The sequence below is a fragment of the Theropithecus gelada genome, chromosome 6, assembly GCF_003255815.1.
Source record: "Theropithecus gelada isolate Dixy chromosome 6, Tgel_1.0, whole genome shotgun sequence".
In the NCBI taxonomy this organism is placed as follows: domain Eukaryota; kingdom Metazoa; phylum Chordata; class Mammalia; order Primates; family Cercopithecidae; genus Theropithecus; species Theropithecus gelada.
In genome coordinates this window covers 40,393,229-40,411,089 of record NC_037673.1, presented here as the reverse complement: position 1 = coordinate 40,411,089, position 17,861 = coordinate 40,393,229, and the positions used below count along the sequence as shown (strand labels likewise).

The window sequence follows — 17,861 nt, the reverse complement described above, 5'->3', positions numbered from 1 at the left end:
AGTAATCAAAGATTTCTTAACTTTTTGCTCTTCAAACAATGTGCAGTCCTCAATACAGTAGGAACTTGGTTAAGGCTAGCTGGAACTGTTCTCTGCTTATCTGGTGTAATTCTAAGCTCAAAGGCAGAAACTTTTGCTTCCCCTGCAATATCTTCCTTGGAAGAAAACTGCCTAATGCATGTTACTTTGATTTCAGAAACAGAGAGGAGAAAATCAGGAGAGTTGGGTAATTGATTTTTGTTGGGATTAAAAATGACATTATTAGTTTTTTACTTTTTTATACCCTTTTCATGAAGATGCAATTTTTTGGGGTGGGGGGAGGGGCATTGACACTGGCCCAGTGCTATGACATTCCAAAACTGAGAGAATATAAACTTTTTAAAACAGAACACTTGATTTTGACTACTAATTAGAGGAGTGGAATTGAGTAACAAACTCAAACATTTTATTAAAAATAAGCAGACTTTATGCTATAGTATGGTTCCATTTATGTTTATATAATAGATTAAGTATTACTCATTGTAAGTACAATAAATATTTGTTGATCCGGTTGATGTAACTGTAAGCCTTGTTCTCAGTCCAGTGAACGTATACATTTTACCGATAATCTAAAAGTATTAATTCCTATACACCAAAAGATTTGTGTATCATCCCCCTCTTGGAATACACATTCACTTGTACATATCCCCAGCCTGCTCCTCGCAACAGAGTTTGCTCTGGGGAAGAAATTTCAGGATCACCTCCAGAAGAAAACACCGACAGCGCTCCTAGAGCCATCGTGGTGTCCAGTAGCAATTTATGGGCTCCAAGCGAAAAAAGAGCGCGGGTTGGCGGTGGTGGTGTTGGTGGTGGTGGTGGCGGCGGGGGCGGGGAGGGGGGAGCGGGAAACTCCATCACAGACGCAAGTGAAAACTCCTGCGGCTTCTAGATTCCATCCAAGAAGGAAAGATCAGAATCAAGATTAGAAAGGAGTGGCAGGGCGGTGCCCCCTGCCTTGCTTTAATTCATGCGCCCCTTGTAACAAGCCACAGATCTGCATCACTCAAGCGGGCTTCTTAGTCCTCATCTCCCCTCCGGAATCACCCGCAGAAGGGTCTTCTCCGACCCCAGAGTGGTAATTAGGGAAGATCACAGCCGGCAGAAACTCTGCCAGAGGAGAAAGGAGCCGGGGGGGCGACGGTTCGCTTAATCGTTCCAGTAAGCCCCTCCGCGTGCCGGTGGGCGGGCGCCCAGGCCCGAGGATGCGGGGCGAGGAGGCGGGTACCGGTGCTTCTCCCGGCAGCCCCCGCCCGCCCCGCCAGGGGGAGCGTCTGCGCCCGACGGCGGCTGCGGGGCCTGGGCTGGCGGCGCAGGGCGGTGGCTCAGCTCGGCGGCTGCCCTCCCGCGTCCCCACCCCCTCCCCGCCCGCCCCCGGCGCGGCCCTGCCCGCCCCCTCCGCCCCCTCCCGCAGCGCCATGCGCAGACTCAGTTCCTGGAGAAAGATGGCGACAGCCGAGAAGCAGAAACACGACGGGCGGGTGAAGATCGGCCACTACATCCTGGGTGACACGCTGGGGGTCGGCACCTTCGGCAAAGTGAAGGGTGAGAACCCCCGGGGCTAGGCTCGACCCCAGCTGGGGAGCCGCACGACTTCCGCTTTCCGCACCTCTTCATCCTCCCCCGTCCGCTGCGTCCCTTCTTTCCAGGGCTGGGCAGCCCCTGTCCCGGATCCTGTGGGAGCTCTCCCCAGCCGCCGCGGGGCTGCGGCGCGGCCAGCACAGCCGGGTGGGGGTGGGGTGGGGACCAGTCGCCATGGCGACGGCGCCGCGGCCGGAGGGGCTGGTAGGTGCGAGGGGCGGGGATGAGGAGGTGCAAACTTTCCCAGGTGGGGCAGGCGGGCGGCGTGGCGCGCTCCGGGTGCTGAGAGGGGGCGCCGGGCGCGATCCCTGGGGAGACAGCCTCTTGTGCGCCCGGGTTGTGCTCCCTTGGCTCAGGGCCAGCCCATCGCTTCCTTGGCGGTCCTCGGCGTTGTCCATATTTCCGTCCTCTGTAGGAGGCCGTCGATTTACCGGCCCCTGCTGTTTCCCGAGAGCGACATGTGTTTCCGCAGAAGTAAGGTTTCTTTGTGGGTAGCCGACATCATTTTTTAAAAAAGGCCATCTCGTCGGAAAGGATCACTGGTTTCCTTCGGAGCAGTTAATGAATATAAACTGGTTCAGTATTTGCGATGCATGCTTTACGTTCTGAATGAGACTGTGCCTTTAGTGTTTCCGAATTAACAGGAGTTTCTCCGTGCGAAACTTGGTTGTTAGTTCAGATGTTGCCTCCAGATAGTATTTATTACTTTATTAATACAGTTCGTTTCCACTTATTTTCAAAGCCTATTTGTATTCTAATAAACGATTATTCTAATAAACATTTGAACTTTTGTTTTAAGAAAGGCATATTAGGTGCATTGTACACCATTGGAGTGACGGGTACACTAAAAGCCCAGACTTCACCACTATGCAGTTCATCTGTGTAACCTAAAGCCACTTGTGCCCCTAAAGCTATTGAAATTAAAAGAAAGAAAAATGTGTACTCTTTCAAAACAATATTCTGGAAATAAGCTTGCTCTTCAGTCCACCAATCCTGGCAAAAAAACGTTTAATTGCAAGTTTTGTGAGGTGTGATTTTTTTTTTTTTCTTTAAATTATTTGACTTTGCTATAAGGGATACAGAGAAAGGAAGTTTGGAACTGATGAAAATAATTCATGCATTGGCTTTGGATAAATAATAGACTGACTTGCATATACTAAGTTCTTGGTAAATATTTGACTTGAAAGAAAAAAAGTTTGTGAAAGTCTGTACCGTAACTCAACTGAGCCTTACTCTCCCAGAGCTAAATAAACATTTTCTGATTTTGTCTAGGGTTAGAAGAGAAGAACCCTTCCTTCTCTTGCCATTTTCTGAGTCATAGAATTGGAAAATTGTTGCATATCCCACAGGGAAGCAACTGCCTGAACCTTCTTATGAAAATCGGCAAGGCTGACAATGTCAGGAGGAAGTAAGAAGCAAATTAAGAAGCAAATGCAAGAATTGGGTAATAACAGCCATTGGGACAGGTCCATATAAGGCCAATAAGATGTTTCTGTGCCCTAGAAGTTTTAACTTTATCTTTGGCTATGATATTTCTTGTTAGCAATTACAAATTGCTTTTTAGTTTACAGGTGTTTGTAAAAAAAAAAAAAAAAAAGTGTTCATTTTTGCCCCCACCCCTTCCCAGAGTTCTGCTTGGATTAGGGTGTTCATCATTCCCCTAATAGAGACTTGAATGCTTGAATAAAGTCAGGTCTATTTTTTTTCTTTTTTCTTTTTTTATTTTTGCCGAGATGGAGTCTTGCTCTGTTGCCCAGACTGGAGTGCCGTGGTGCGATCTTGGCTCACTGCAACCTCCGCCTCCTGGGTTCAAGCAGTTCTCCTGCCCCAGCCTCCCGAGTAGCTGGGATTACAGGCGCCCACCACCACACCCAGCTAATTTCGTATTTTTAGTAGAGATGGGGTTTCACTGTGTTGGCCACGAACTCCTGACCTCAGGTGATCTACCCACCTCAGCCTCCCAAAGTGCTGGGATTACAGGCGTGAGCCACGGCGCCTGGCCGATCAGACTCTTTAACCTGTTCATTTTTTAAGTTAACAGTTAGGATGCTTTTTGCCACAAGTAATAGAAAATCCAGCTTCACCTAGTGAAGAACTTGTCTGTGGTTCTCCAGAGCAGGGAAGGCCAGCATACCTCTTATGAGTCTCATTGGCTCATCCAGTCCCTGTGGCTAGGAATGCCATGGGCCAATTGGCTTATGCTTGTATTCCTAAGCAGGCATTAGCAAGGGGGATGGCATTGCCCTTGGAAGAATGTGACCCTTTGATGTGTGTGTGCAAAGGAGGTGGGTGGGTGGGAGACATATTCTTTTGTTTAAAAATTTGTTTTATTTTTTAAATTTTTCTTTAAGTTTTTGGGGTACAGATGGTATTTGGTTACATGAGTAAGTTCTTTAGTGGTGATTTGTGAGTTTTTGCTGCACCTATCACCGGAGTAGTATATACTGCACCATATTTGTAGTCTTTTATCCCTCACCCCCTTCCCACTCTTCCCCCCAAGTCCCCAAAGTCCATTATATCATTCTTATGCCTTTGCATCCTCATAGCTTAGCTCCCACATATCAGTAATGAGAACATACTATGTTGGTTTTCCATTCCTGAGTTACTTCACTTAGAATAATAGTCTCCACTCTTATCCAGGTCACTGCAAATGCTGTGAATTCATTCCTTTTTATGGCTGCGTAGTATTCCGTCGTGTATATATATACCACAGTTTCTTTATCCATACATTGATTAATGGGCATTTGGATTTGTTCCATGATTTTGCAGTTGTGAATTGTGCTGCTGTAAACATGCATGTGCAAGTATCTTTTTAGAATAATGACTTCTTTTCAGAAGGGATTGCTGGATCAAATGGTAGTTCCACTTTTAGTTCTTTAAGGAATATCCACACTGTTTTCCATAGCAGCTGTACTAGTTTACATTCCCACCAGCAGTGTAGAAATGTTCCCTGTTTACCCTTTTCAACAAATGGTGCTGGGATAATTGGCCAGCCACATGTAGGAGAATGCAACTGGATTCTCACCTCTCAACCTCATACAAAAATCAACTCAAGATGGATTAAGGACTTAAACCTAAGACCTGAAACTATAAAAATTCTAGAAGATAACATTGGAAAAACCCTTCTAGACATTGGCTTAGGCAAGGATTTAATGACCAAGAACCCAAAAGCAAATGCAATAAAAACAAAGATAAATAGCTGGGATCTAATTAAACTGAAGAGCTTTTGCACAGGAAAAGGAACAGTCAGCAGAGTAAACAGACAACCCACACAGTGGGAGAAAATCTTCCTAATCAATACATCTGAAAAAGGACTAATATCCAGAATCTATGATGAACTCAAACAAATAAGAAAAAAACAAACAGTCCCATCAAAAAGTGTGCTAAAGATGTGAATAGATAATTCTCAAAAGAAGATACACAAATGGCCAAGAAACATGAAAAAATGCTCAACATCACTAATGATCAGGGAAATGCAAATCAAAACCACAGTGTGATACCACCTCACTCCTGCAAGAATGGCCATAATAAAAAAATCAAAAAGCAGTAAATGTTAGTGTGGATGTGGTGAACAGGGAACACTTTTTTTTTTTTTTTGGACAGAGTTTCACTCTTGTCACCCAGGCTGGAGTGCACTGGCGTGATCTCAGCTCATTGCAACCTCTGCCTCCTGGGTTCAAGTGATTCTTCTGCCCCAGCCTCCCTAGTAGCTGGGATTATAGATGTGAGCCACCACGTCCTGCTAATTTTTGTATTTTTAGTAGAGATGGGGTTTCACCATGTTGGCCAGGCTGGTCTGGAACTCCTGACCTCAGGTGATCTCACCCACCTCGGCCTCCCAAAGTGTGGGATTACAGGCCTGAACCACCGTGCTGGGCCAGGAGACATCTTCTAAGTACTTGGATAGTGTAGAGGGACAGGGTAGACACCTACACATAAATGGGTGTTGTTAGGAGAGAGAAAGGGGGACATGGATACTCAGTGAACAGGCAGAAATGGCCACTATCGTGGTGATGTTGGTAATTAATACCAATAGACTTAATTATGCAAGAATTCTTGCAAATAATAGGGTTAGCCATATATTTAGACAATTTGGAGTAAAGAAAGCTTTAAAAATTAGTTATATATATTGGTAAATTTAACATGAAGAGGGATCTAATAAAATATTGATATGCAGAAAAAGTCCCAGCATGATACTCCATGCTTATAGGAAATTTAATCTTGCGGGGAGAGTAGGCTGGAAGTTTGGAGTGATTGTTTCCTCTTATAGGCCAAAAAATTTGTTTGGTTACTTAGTGGTAGCATTTGGAGAGGAAGGTTTACAGAAAACTAGGGTTATTTTGTGATTATGCTTGAATTGTCTTTATTGTTTCCAACGCATCTTTTTTTTTAACTTCTAGTTATCAAGGTGTTAGGTTCCATGCCCTTGTGGGCCTTCCCTCTGCCCAAAAAAAGCATGGATGAGCAGAGTCATATCATTAAAATGGCAGTCTTTGTTAGTTTTTCTAGAGAAGATGATCTCTTTGGTAGGCTGGGTATGTCTTCGGCCAATGAGTTATTTATACATATAAACTATTAAGTTGGTAAGTATTTCTCTTTTTTTTTTGAGATGGAGTTTCACTCTTGTCTCCCAGGCTGGAGTGCAATGGTGCAATCTCAGCTCACTGCAACCTCCACCTCCTGGGTTCAAGCAATTCTTCAGCCTCAGCCTCCCAAGTAGTTGGGATTATAGGCACCCACCACTATGCCTGATTAATATTTTTTTGTATTTTTAGTAGAGACGGGGTTTCACCACATTGGCCAGGCTAGTCTCAAACTCCTGACCTCAGGTGATCCACCCATCTCGGCCTCCCAAAGTGCTGGGATTACAGGCGTGAGCCACCAAGCTTGGCCTAAGTTCGTATTTCTGTGTAAAACTGCAATTTCAACTACATAGGTAACTGTACTCTTTGTGAATAAATCATCGAAGTTATTTAAAAATTCCTTTAAGTAAAAAATATAAAGACCATCCTGGCTAACACGGTGAAACCCCATCTCTACTAAAAAAATACAAAAAACTAGCTGGGTGAGGTGGCGGGCGCCTTTAGTCCCAGCTACTCGGGAGGCTGAGGCAGGAGAATCACCTAAACCCGGAGGCGGAGCTTGCAGTGAGCTGAGATCCGGTCACTGCACTCCAGCCTGGGCGACAGAGCGAGACTCCGTCTCAAAAAAAAAAAAAAAAAAAAAAAAACATGAACTAGAGCTATATCATTGTGAATGAATCTTAAAAGTGTAAGGTTAGACCTCAAAAGCAAGTTATATAAGAATATGTATAGTCTGCTGTTGTTTATATACATTTTAAAAACCTACAGAACCACTCATACTATGCTGGTGGAGTATAAATTGGTATCCTACCTCTACATGAGTGTGACAGCATTTATTAAAATTAACCTAACAATTCAACTTCGAGGAATTATTCTATAGATGTACTCATGTGTATGAAATAATGGGTTATTCACTCCATATTGTTGTAAATTTTTTTTTTTTTTTTTTTTTTTGAGACGGAGTCTTGCTCTGTCTCCCAGGCTGGAGTGAGTGGTGCGATCTCGGCTCACTGCAAGCTCCTACTCCCGGGTTCCCGGCATTCTCCTGCCTCAGCTTCCCGAGCAGCTGGGACTACAGGCGCCGCCACCACGCCCGGCTAATTTTTTTTGTATTTTTAGTAGAGACGGGGTTTCACCTTGGTCTCGATCTCCTGACCTTGTGATCTGCCCGCCTCGGCCTCCCAAAGTGCTGGGATTACAGGCGTGAGCCACCGCGCCCGGCCTGTTGTAAATATTAATACAAAACTTTGGAAGTAACCTTTCTAATAATGTAATAGTAATGGTTTATCCATGTAGTGAAATACTTTTCAAACATTAAGAAAGAAAAAGGGAGGAACTTTGTATATTTTAGAGAACAATTTCCAGGGTGTATTTTTAAGAGGAAAAAGTAGAACAGTGTGTTTAATATGCCTACCACTTATGTATAAAAGGCAGGGGCAAATCTGTATCTTAAGTGTGACTGCTTTTATATACAGAGTGTGTCTCTTTAAAGATACACACAAGCTTCGTTATGTTAGTTGCTCAATATAGGGGACTAGGTACAGGAGGACACTGTGTTGCACTGTAGATGCTTTTGTACTTTTGAATTGTGTGTATAGTGCAGGTATTGTGTTATCAAAATATATACAATTACAGTTATAAAAAACATGAAAAATAATGTTACTATATTTTTTATGGATTCATAACCATGTGAAAATACATAAACGTGGGAAACACAAACATCAAATTCAGGATAAGGGAATCTGGGAGGAGTCATGCAGGGCTTGAGTTGTATCTGTAATGTTTTATTGCTTAAGCTGATGGTGGCTCATGGGTATGTGGAATGCCCTTGATGTGCTTGAAATGTTTTGTTTGCTTTCTTAAATTACCACCCATAGCTTTTAAAGCCCACCCTTCCCCAGGATTAAGCTATTTCCTTAACACGTTTTTATTCTTTCGATTTTAAAGTGGGAATGAAATGGTTAGGCGTCTGGAATTATCTTTAGTAGATATTTCTATTTTTGCTGCTTCTCTATCCCATTAAAATCCTCTGTTTCAAAGTATGATCTTGTTTCCCTTCAGGATTATATATCCAATTAGAAGAGCATTTGTTACAATGTTATGCAGTTAGACAAAGTTCCCTTAGATAGCACTAGCATGGTTGTTAGCTAATATTTAGTTGACTAATCTGCTATTCTTGTGAGGAGTGCATTGTGAATGCTGGTAACCTTTGCTCTGAGTAACGTGCAAGTCTTCCATGGCCAAAATATTTATCTTCCATTTCATTTAAAAGCAAAACCTTAGCACTATTCTAAAAACTAACAGTCTGAAGAATAAAGTTTGAATTTTGAAAAAGGGGGGAATCCCTTAGTAATGCATATGCCTGACAAAGTCTATTTACTACATTCATTGATTGACTATGGAACAGCATTTAGTTTGGCTACAGCTGAGTTTACTCACTGGGGAGAATATTTAGCCTGGTTTTGAGAAAACAGTTTAGTTTCTGATACCATGCCAAGCCCTTTGTCCCTCTCACTGCACAGTGATGTTGAGGAGAATGGATAGGTCAAAAGACTTGGAGTCAGAAGACCTGTCCCAACTTGATCACAATAGCTTTACTTCCACAACTTATAGAATCTCTTAGGACCTCAGTTTCTTTATCTGTAAAGGACAATACCTCCATCGTAGGTTTATGCTCAAATGTGATAATGTGAGTGTCTCCTAAGCTATTAGATGCCATGTTTTAAAAAGTATTATGCTACTGAAGGCCGGGCGCGGTGGCTTATGCCTGTAATCCCAGCACTTTGGGAGGCCGAGGAGGGCGGATCACGAGGTCAAGATATTGAGACCATCCTGGCCAACATGGTGAAACCCAATCTCTACTAAAAATACAAAAATAGCTGGGCGTGGTGGCATGCGCCTGTTGTCCCAGCTACTTGGCAGGATGAGGCAGGAGAATCGCTTGAACCCGGGAGGTGGAGGTTGCAGTGAGCCGAGATTGTGTCACTGCACTCCAGCCTGGTGATAGAGCGAGATTCCATCTCAAAAAAAAAAGAAAAAGTATTATGCTACTTAAATTTTAATAGTGAAGTATGTTGGTAATTGGATTCAGGCAAATATTTCTGTTGCTTCGAGTAAGGGAAATGTAACAGATTATAATATGATGGCCTTCAATTACCAAGATTTTGCTGAGATGAAAGAGGGAGGGGAAGAATGGGTAACGTGGAGGGGATATTGCCCACCCTAAATGAGAACATTTTAGAGTCGTCAGTGTTGGGATATTATTTCAGACTCTTAGAGGAAAAAATTTGTATCAAATTAAAATCGGGAATAATCATGTTATACAAAATTTACGAGGTTTCTTTAGGACTTCTCAGAGCTTTAACGTGTTAATAAGCATAGTGAGTCTGCGAAAGGGACTCACTGTGCTTATTATTAACACATTAAATAATAAATGTGACTGGCCGTGGTGGGTCATGCCTATAATCCCAGCACTTTGGGAGGCCGAGGCGGGCGGATAACAAGGTCAGGAGTTCGAGACTAGCCTGGGCAATATGGTGAAACCCTGTCTCTATTAAAAATACAAAAATTAGTCAGGCATGGTGGCGGGCCCCTTTAGCTGTAGCTACTCTGGAGCCTGAGGTAGGAGAATCGCTTGAACTCGGGAGGTGGAGGTTGCAGTGAGCCGAGATCGCACCACTGCACTCCAGCCTGGGCGATAGAGCGAGACTCCATCTTAAAAAAAAAAAAAGGTTATTTCCTACCAAATGGAAATAAAGGAAATATACATCCTTTCCCAGACATACTTGATTATGCAATCTTTTTCCCTGGAGAGTCTTCAGTTCTAGTGTGTTGTAGAGCGTACTTTAGAAAATTTATTCTAATAGTTTTCGTTTTATTATTTTTCTAGCCCATAGAAAATTAGAATCCCCACGGAGAACACTGGAGAGGGGATTTAAGAGTAGAATCCTGGGCTGGGCACAGTGGGAGGTGGGTGGATCACGAGGTCAGGAGATCAAGACCTCCCTGGCCCACATGGTGAGACCCCATCTCTAGTAAAAATACAAAATTAGCTGGGCGTGGCACATTCCCGTAGTCCCAGCTACTCAGGAGGCTGAGGCAGGAGAATCACTTGAATCCGGGAGGCGCAGTTTGCAGTGAGCTGAGATTGCACCACTGCACTCCAGCCTAGTGATAGAGTGAGACTCTATCTCAACAAAAAAAAAAAAAAAAAAAAGGAAAAAGAAAAAGAGTTGATTCCTGATAGGCTATAAAGGCTGGGATACAAATTCAAAAAGCAGAAAACCACAGGAGCTGGAACATTCTAGGCTGGGAGCAAAAAACCCTATCCCACTAAATAACTTCCACTGTTGTCACTGTGTGAGGGTATAAGGAGCAGTTGATACTCATAAGTTAACATTTGCTTGGTTCCCAGTCTTCATGTACAGTGTGTTCCATTTAAGAAGTCGTGACCATGTGTAGTACAATTAGAAAAGCTGTTTTCAAAGAATATTACTTTTGTTAACTTGTTAATTTTAATGGTGAATATCATATTTCAGAAAATCCACCCTCCTTTTCTTGTCAGGGACTGACTGTGTGGTCCTGCTCCCTGTTATGTATGGAGGCAGAGGGAAAGGGGCTCTGGCCCCCTCAACATCATGTCTTTGGTGCCAGCCGGTTCTGTCCTCAGTTGCCTGGATACTGAACTTCTCTGAGCAGGGCAGAACTGAGATCCAGTGGGCTGCTCCTGAGGATGCTTACGCTTTCTCATTTGATTTCAGGTCTCCTCTTTTGCTTCCCATTGCAACCAATAAAGGCCATTCCTACCATAAAGAAATAAAAAAGAAAATCTATCTTTAATGAATAAATAACAACTATATATATTTATGGGGCACAATGTGATGTTTTGATACATGTATACATACATTTTACACTGATCAAATCAGGCCAAGTAGTGTATCCATCTCCTCAAATATTTATCATTACTTTGTGGTGAGAACATTTAAAGTTCCCTTTTTTAACTCTTTTGAAAAATTAATATATTAACTGTAATCATGATGCTATGCAATACAACACCAGGATCCTGTTCCCTTAATTTTATGTAGCCATTGACCAATATCTTCCTTTTCCCCTCCAGCCCCACTTACCCCAGCTACTGGTAATCACCATTCTACTCTCTACTTCTGTGAGTTTGCCTTTTTAGATTCCAAATATAAGTGAGTCTTAGACACCTCTGACATACTGATTTCAATTCCTTTGGATTTATACTCAGTAATGGGATTGCTGGATCATATAGTAATTCTATTTTTAGTTTTGTGAGGAACCTCTATATTGTTTTACAAAATGGCTGTATTTATAGTTCCACCAACAGTGTATAAGTGTTCCATTTCTCTGTGTCCTTGTGAATACTTATCTTTCATCTTTTTGATAATAGCCAGTCTAACAGGTGTGAGGTGATACCTTATTGTGGCTTTAATTTGCATTTCTCTTATGATTAGAGATGTTCAGCATTTTTTCATCTACCTGTTGGCCATTTATTTGTCTTTTTTATTTTTTATTTTTATTTTTTAGACAGTGTCTCACTCTGTTGCCCAGGCTGGAGTGCAGTGGCATGATCATGGCTCACTGCAACCTTGATCTCCTGGGCTCAAGCGATCCTCCCATCTCTGCTGGGACTACAGGCACACACCACCACGCCTGGCTAATTTATGTATGTTTTATAGAGACAGGGTCTCACCATGTTGCTTAGACTGGTCTTGTACTCCTGGGCTCAAGCAGTCCACCCGCCTCAGCCTCCCAAAGTGCTGAGATTATAGGCATGAGCCACTGTGCCTGGCTGGATATTAGCTATATATCTGATGCTTTATTTGTAAATATGTTTTCTCAGTCTTTAGTTTGTCTCTTCACTCTATTTGTTCTTGTTTATTTGTTTTTTTTTTTTTTTTGAGATGGAGTCTTGCTCTGTCGCCCAGGCTGGAGTGCAGTCGGCTCACAGCAACCTCTGCCTCCCTGGTTCAAGTGATTCTCCTGCCTCAGCCTCATGAGTAGTTGGGACTATAGGTGTGCACCGCTATGCTCAGCTAATTTTGTATTTTTAGTAGAGACGGTGCTTCACCATGTTGGTCAGGCTGGTCTCGAACTCCTGACCTTCTGATCTGCCTGCCGCTGCCTGCCAAAGTGTTGGGATTACAGGCGTAAGCCACCGCGCCCGGCCTGTTTGTTTGTTTTTTGCTGTACAGAAGCTTTTTAGTTTGATGTCATACCATTTGTTTATTATTGCTTTTGTTGCCTGTGCATTAGGGGGTCATATCCAAGAAATAATTGTCCACCCCTGTGTCATGGAGCTTCTCCTCTAAGTTTTCTTCTAGTAGGTTTATAATTTCAGGTCTTAAATTTAATCCATTTTAAGTTGATACTTGTTAAGGGGTGAGATAAGGGTCCATTTCCATTCTTCTGTATGCGGCTACCCAGTTTTTCAAATAACATTATTGAAGAGACTGTCCTTTCCCCATTGTGTAGTCTTGGCACCTTTGTCAAAAATCCATTGACTGTAGATATATGCGTTTATTCTGGGCTGTTCATCCTATTCCATTGGTTGACATGTCTGTTTTTATGTCAGTGCCATGCTGTTTTAATTACTATAGGTTTGTAATATATTTTCCAACATGGTAGTGTGATGCCTCCAGCTTTGTTCTCTTTGGACCTAAAGTCTATTTTGTCTGAAATAAGTATCGCTACCTCTGTTCTCTTTCTGTTTGCATTTGTATGGAATATCTTTTTCAGTCCCTTCATTTTCAGTCTATGAGGTCTGTGAGTGTCCTTTATAGTGAAGTGAGTCTCTATTATAGGCAGCGTAGAGTTGGGTCTTGTTTTTTATCCATTTAGCCACTCTATGCCTATTGTTTGGAGAATTTAATCTATTTAAAATCAAAGTAATTATTGATAGGTAAGGACTTAGTAGTGCCATTTTGTTAATTGTTTTCTAGTTTTTCTGTAGAACCTTTGTTCCTTTCACGATTACTTTCCCCCTTTGTGGCTCGATAGCTTTCTGTAGTGGTTCGCTTTGGAGTTTTTCTTTTTATCTTTTGCAAAAGCAAAGGCTTTTGCTTTGTAGTTACCCTGTGGCTTACATAAAACAGCTTATAACTGGTATATAAGCTGGTAACAAGTTAACTTTGATCACATACACAAATTCTGTTTTTACTCCCCCTCCTCCATGTTTTATGTTCATGATGTCACAATATACATTTTAAAAATAATTTGTATCTTTAACAGATTATTGTAGCTTTATTATTTTTTTGAGACGGAGTTTCACTCTTGCTGCCCAGGCCAGAGTGCAATGGCGCGATCTTGGCTCACCCCAGCCTCCGCCTCCCAGGGGTTCAAGCTATTCTCCTGCCTCAGCCTTGTGAGTAGCTGGGATTATAGGCACGCGCCACCACCCCCGGCTAATTTTGTATTTTTAGTAGAGACAGGGTTTCTCCATGTTGGTCAGGTTGGTCTCAAACTCCCAGCCTCAGGTGATCCACCTGCTTCGGCCTCTCAAAGTGCTGGGATTATAGGTGTGAGCCACCGTGCCTGGCTAGCTTTAACTATTCTTAGTAGTTTTCTCTTTTAACCTTTATATTAGATATATAATTGATTTACTCACCACTATTACAGTATTAGTGTGTTTTGGGTTTGACGGTATACTTACTTTTTCCATTGAGTTTTATACTTTTCATGTATTTTCTTGTTACTCATTAGTGTCCTCTTTCTTCAGCTTAAAGAACTTCCTTTACCATTTCTTTTTCTGTTTCTTTTTGTTTGTTTGTTTGAGACGAAGTCTCACTTTGTTGCCCAGGCCAGAGTGTAGGCGAGATCTCGGCTCACTGCAACCTCTGCCTGCTCTTTTCAAGCGATCCTCCCACCTCAGCCTCCCAAGTAGCTAGGATTACAGGCGTACACCATGACTCACAACTAATTTTTTTGTGTGTGTGTTTTTAGTAGAGACAGGGTTTCACTATGTTGGCCAGGCCTGTTTTGAACTCTTTTTTTTTTTTTTTTTTTTGAGACGGAGTCTCGCGCTGTGTCACCCAGGCTGGAGTGCAGTGGCGCGATCTCGGCTCACTGCAAGCTCCGCCTCCCAGGTTCACGCCATTCTCCTGCCTCAGCCTCCGAGTAGCTGGGACTACAGGCGCCCGCCACCACGCCCGGCTAGTTTTTTGTATTTTTAGTAGAGACGGGGTTTCACCATGTTAGCCAGGATGGTCTCGATCTCCTGACCTCGTGATCCGCCCGCCTCGGCCTCCCAAAGTGCTGGGATTACAGGCTTGAGCCACCGCGCCCGGCCAGCCCTGTTTTGAACTCTTAACCTCAAGTGCTCCGCCTGCCTTGGCCTCCCAAGGTGCTGGGATTACAGGCGGGAGCTACCATGCCTGACCACTGTTTTTCATTCTTTATCCTTTTCTTCCTCAAGTCGTATGATTTCCAGTGGCCTGTCTTCTAATTACTAATCGTTTCTTCTGCTTGATGTAGCCTGCAGTTGAACCCCTTGATTGAATTTTTCAGTTCAGTTACACTATTCTTCAGCTCTGTGATTATGTACTTCTTTAGAAAATCCACTTTTCAACTGATAAACTAACTATATCCGTTTCTAGGGTTGCAGTAACAGTGCCACAGACTCAATGACTTACAGCAACAGAAAATTATTCTTTGCCAGTGCTGGAGGTCAGAAATTTGAAATCAAATGGCCATCAGGGTCATGTTTCTTCTGAAGGCTCTAGTAGAGAATCTGTTCCTTGCCTCTTCCAGCTGCTGCTGCTTTTTTTTTTTTTTTTTTTTCCTTGAGACGGAGTCTCATTCTGTCACCCAGAATAGAGTGCAGTGGCGTGATCTCATTTCACTGCAATCTCCTCCTCCTGGATTCAACAAGTGATTCTCCTGCCTCAGTCTCCCAAGTAGCTGGGACTATAGGCGCATTCTGCCATACCTGGGTAATTTTTGTATTTTTAGTAGAGATGGGGTTTCGCCATGTTGGCCAGGCTGGTCTCGAACTCCTGACCTCAAGTGATCCACCCGCCTCGGCCTCCCAAAGTGCTGGGATTACAGGCGTGAACCACCGTGCCCGGCCCTCTTCCAGCTTCTTGTGGCTCCTGATGTTCCTTGGTTTGTAATAGCATAACTCCAGTCTCTGCCTCTGTCTTCACATGGCTGCGCTCTCTTGCTTGCTAGCTAGTTCGCTCGCTCTCTCTCTCTGTGTGTGTGTGTGTGTGTGTGTTCTCTCCTCTTCTTGTAAGGATACCAGGCATTAGATATAGGGCTCACTCTAAATCCAGTAAGATTTCATCTTCAAATCCTTCACTAACCACATCTGTAAAGATCCTATTTCCAAATAATATAACAATCAGAGATTCTGGGTTGACATGGATTTTGTGGGGACGTTATTCACTTCACTACACTTGTTTTTATATTTTGTATGCTTTTAGTTTTATGCTTTCTTTCTTAGTTTTTGAGTAACTTTTAAATTGGTTTGATAGAATGTATTAATAAAATGTCTGTGGGCTGGGCACGGTGGCTCATGCCTGTAATCCCAGCACTTTGGGAGGCTGAGTGGGGGGCAGATCACCCGAGGTCAGGAGTTCAAGACCAGCCTGACCAACATGGTGAAACCCCATCTCTACTAAACATACAAAAATTAGCCGGGCGAGGTGGTAGGTGCCTGTAATCCCAGCTACTTGGGAGGCTGAGGTAGGAGAATCGCTTGAACCCAAGAGGCGGAGGTTGCAGTGAGCCGAGATCACTCCATTGCACTCCAGCCTGGGCAACAAGAGCTAAACTCCATCTTAAAAAATAAATAAAATAAAATAAAATGAAATGTCTGTGGAATCCTAAGACATTGAAATTGATATGAGGCAGGTTTTCAGTACACTAGATTCATGTTCTGATACAGGAAGGAGGTCATAGTAGCAGTGCCTGGAACATAGTAGGAGTACCAACTGGTACTCACATATTTCTTGAATGAGTGAATTTGTATGATTGAATGCATTTTTGGGTAATTCTTATTAGTACAGGGAATTCAGTCTGTTCTTTTCAAAACTGTGTATACATTAAGAATTTCTCTGATATGTTTAACTTCCATTTATGTTTTATTAAAAGGATGTGTATGTTTACATGTCTTTCTGAGGATTATCTTTTTAAAAAATTATCAAATTTCACTTACCATGTTTGGAAAAAGCATCTTTTCGAGTTTGACCTGGGTTGAAGTTTTGGCTTTTCCATTCATTAGCTGTGTAACTTTGGGCAAGTTATTTCATCTTTCTGCGCCTCAGTTTCCTGTAAAATGTTGCTACTGCCAGATCTTCCAGTTTGGTAAGAGTGTGTCAGTATATTTGGGTACAAAGTGAGTATGGTACAAATATTAACTAGTAAGTTGTATACCTTAATTATGTATTGTAATGGAACTAGATTTTTGTTGTAAAAAATTGTTTTTGTTAAAAAAAAAAAACCCCTTGTTTGTTAAAACTCACATCAAATTAAGTGCTGTTTTCCTCTGTGTTCTTCTGTGACCAAACAAGTGTTCCTGTAGTAGGTGAAATCACTGTCAAGGATTGGTGTTATGTGTATATATGTCTGATAGTAATCTGTTGAACATTAACCAAAGTCAGGAAATGAGTTGAACTTTGGAAGGTAGAAATCTGAGGATTGATGGTAGTGGTGGTGGGGTAGGGGTGGTGGAACAGGTTGGAGGGATTGAAGTATATGGGAATGGGAGCTAGATACATTAAAATGACAGCTATTATTTATTTAGCACTTATGTACCTGGATAAAGGAATGCTATTGCATCTACATGGATAGGGAGCACCAGTCAGAGCTGAGATAAAACTGGCTATTCAGAGATTAAAACAAATAATTCAGGGCTGATTAGATAAAGATGGGGGAACAGGTCTGGGAGCAGTGGAAAATAAATAACCCTAAATAATAATAGCTACCATTTATCAATCACTTCCTATGTGCCAGGCATTGTGTAAAGTGCTTTACAAACACTATTTCATGTATTTATTATAGTCACCCTTATGGAATATGTGGTATTCTTATTTTATAGATGAGTAAATAGAAGGTTGAAGTTTTTTTAACTTGCCCAAGTCAAACGTCTAGTAAGTACCTTCAAACAGGAATAAAACCGAGGTCTGTGCGACTATAAAATCTATGCTTTGTATACATATTGCTTTCATATTGTGCAACTAGAATGAGGGGTTCAACCCTATTCAGCTCTACTCCCAAAAAAGGTGAATCTGCTAATACTACTTGTAATTGTTTTTTTCCCCTCTTTGGAAAATATTTTTTTTTATTTATTTTTTGAGATGGAGTCTTGCTCTTTTGCCCAGGCTGGAGTGCGGTGGCATGATCTCCGCTCACTGCAACCTCTGCCTCTCAGGTTCAAGTGTTTCTCCTGCCTCAGCCTCCTAAGTAGCTGGGATTACAGGTACATGCCAATACACCTGGCTAATTTTTTTTGTATTTTTAGTAGAGATGGGGTTTCACCATGTTGACCAAACTGGTCTCAAACTCCTGACATTGTGATCCGCCCACCTCGTCCTCCCAAAGTGCTCGGATTACAGGCTTGAGCTACCACGCCCGGCCTTGGAAATTTTTTTTCTAACTGGTAAGAATACAAAATAGCAAGTAAAATTAAAAAAGGAT

General features: G+C 42.4%; 1 protein-coding gene, 1 long non-coding RNA gene and 1 other non-coding gene across 5 annotated transcripts in view; 2 read left to right on the top strand and 1 right to left on the bottom strand.

The window, feature by feature from the left end:
• The first annotated feature begins 1,236 nt into the window (after positions 1-1,236).
• Positions 1,237-17,861, top strand: part of PRKAA1 (protein kinase AMP-activated catalytic subunit alpha 1) — a 38,451-nt gene continuing 21,826 nt past the window's right edge. For 2 of the 3 annotated variants that reach the window (XM_025387700.1, XM_025387701.1), the window contains exon 1: positions 1,455-1,581. In XM_025387700.1, coding sequence (XP_025243485.1) covers positions 1,455-1,581 — 127 coding nt within the window. Of the gene's footprint in view, positions 1,582-17,861 lie in introns of all 3 variants that reach the window. The other variant, XM_025387699.1, reaches the window with a different exon arrangement.
• LOC112626019 overlaps positions 10,573-17,861 on the bottom strand; it is a 35,466-nt gene continuing 28,177 nt past the window's right edge. Inside the window, exon 4 of the long non-coding RNA XR_003119816.1 lies at positions 10,573-11,002. This is a non-coding gene — a long non-coding RNA (uncharacterized LOC112626019). The remainder of the gene's footprint in view (positions 11,003-17,861) is intronic.
• On the top strand, positions 10,748-10,883 carry LOC112627256. Its single transcript, XR_003120104.1, has one exon. It is a non-coding gene; the product is annotated as a small nucleolar RNA SNORA57 (small nucleolar RNA).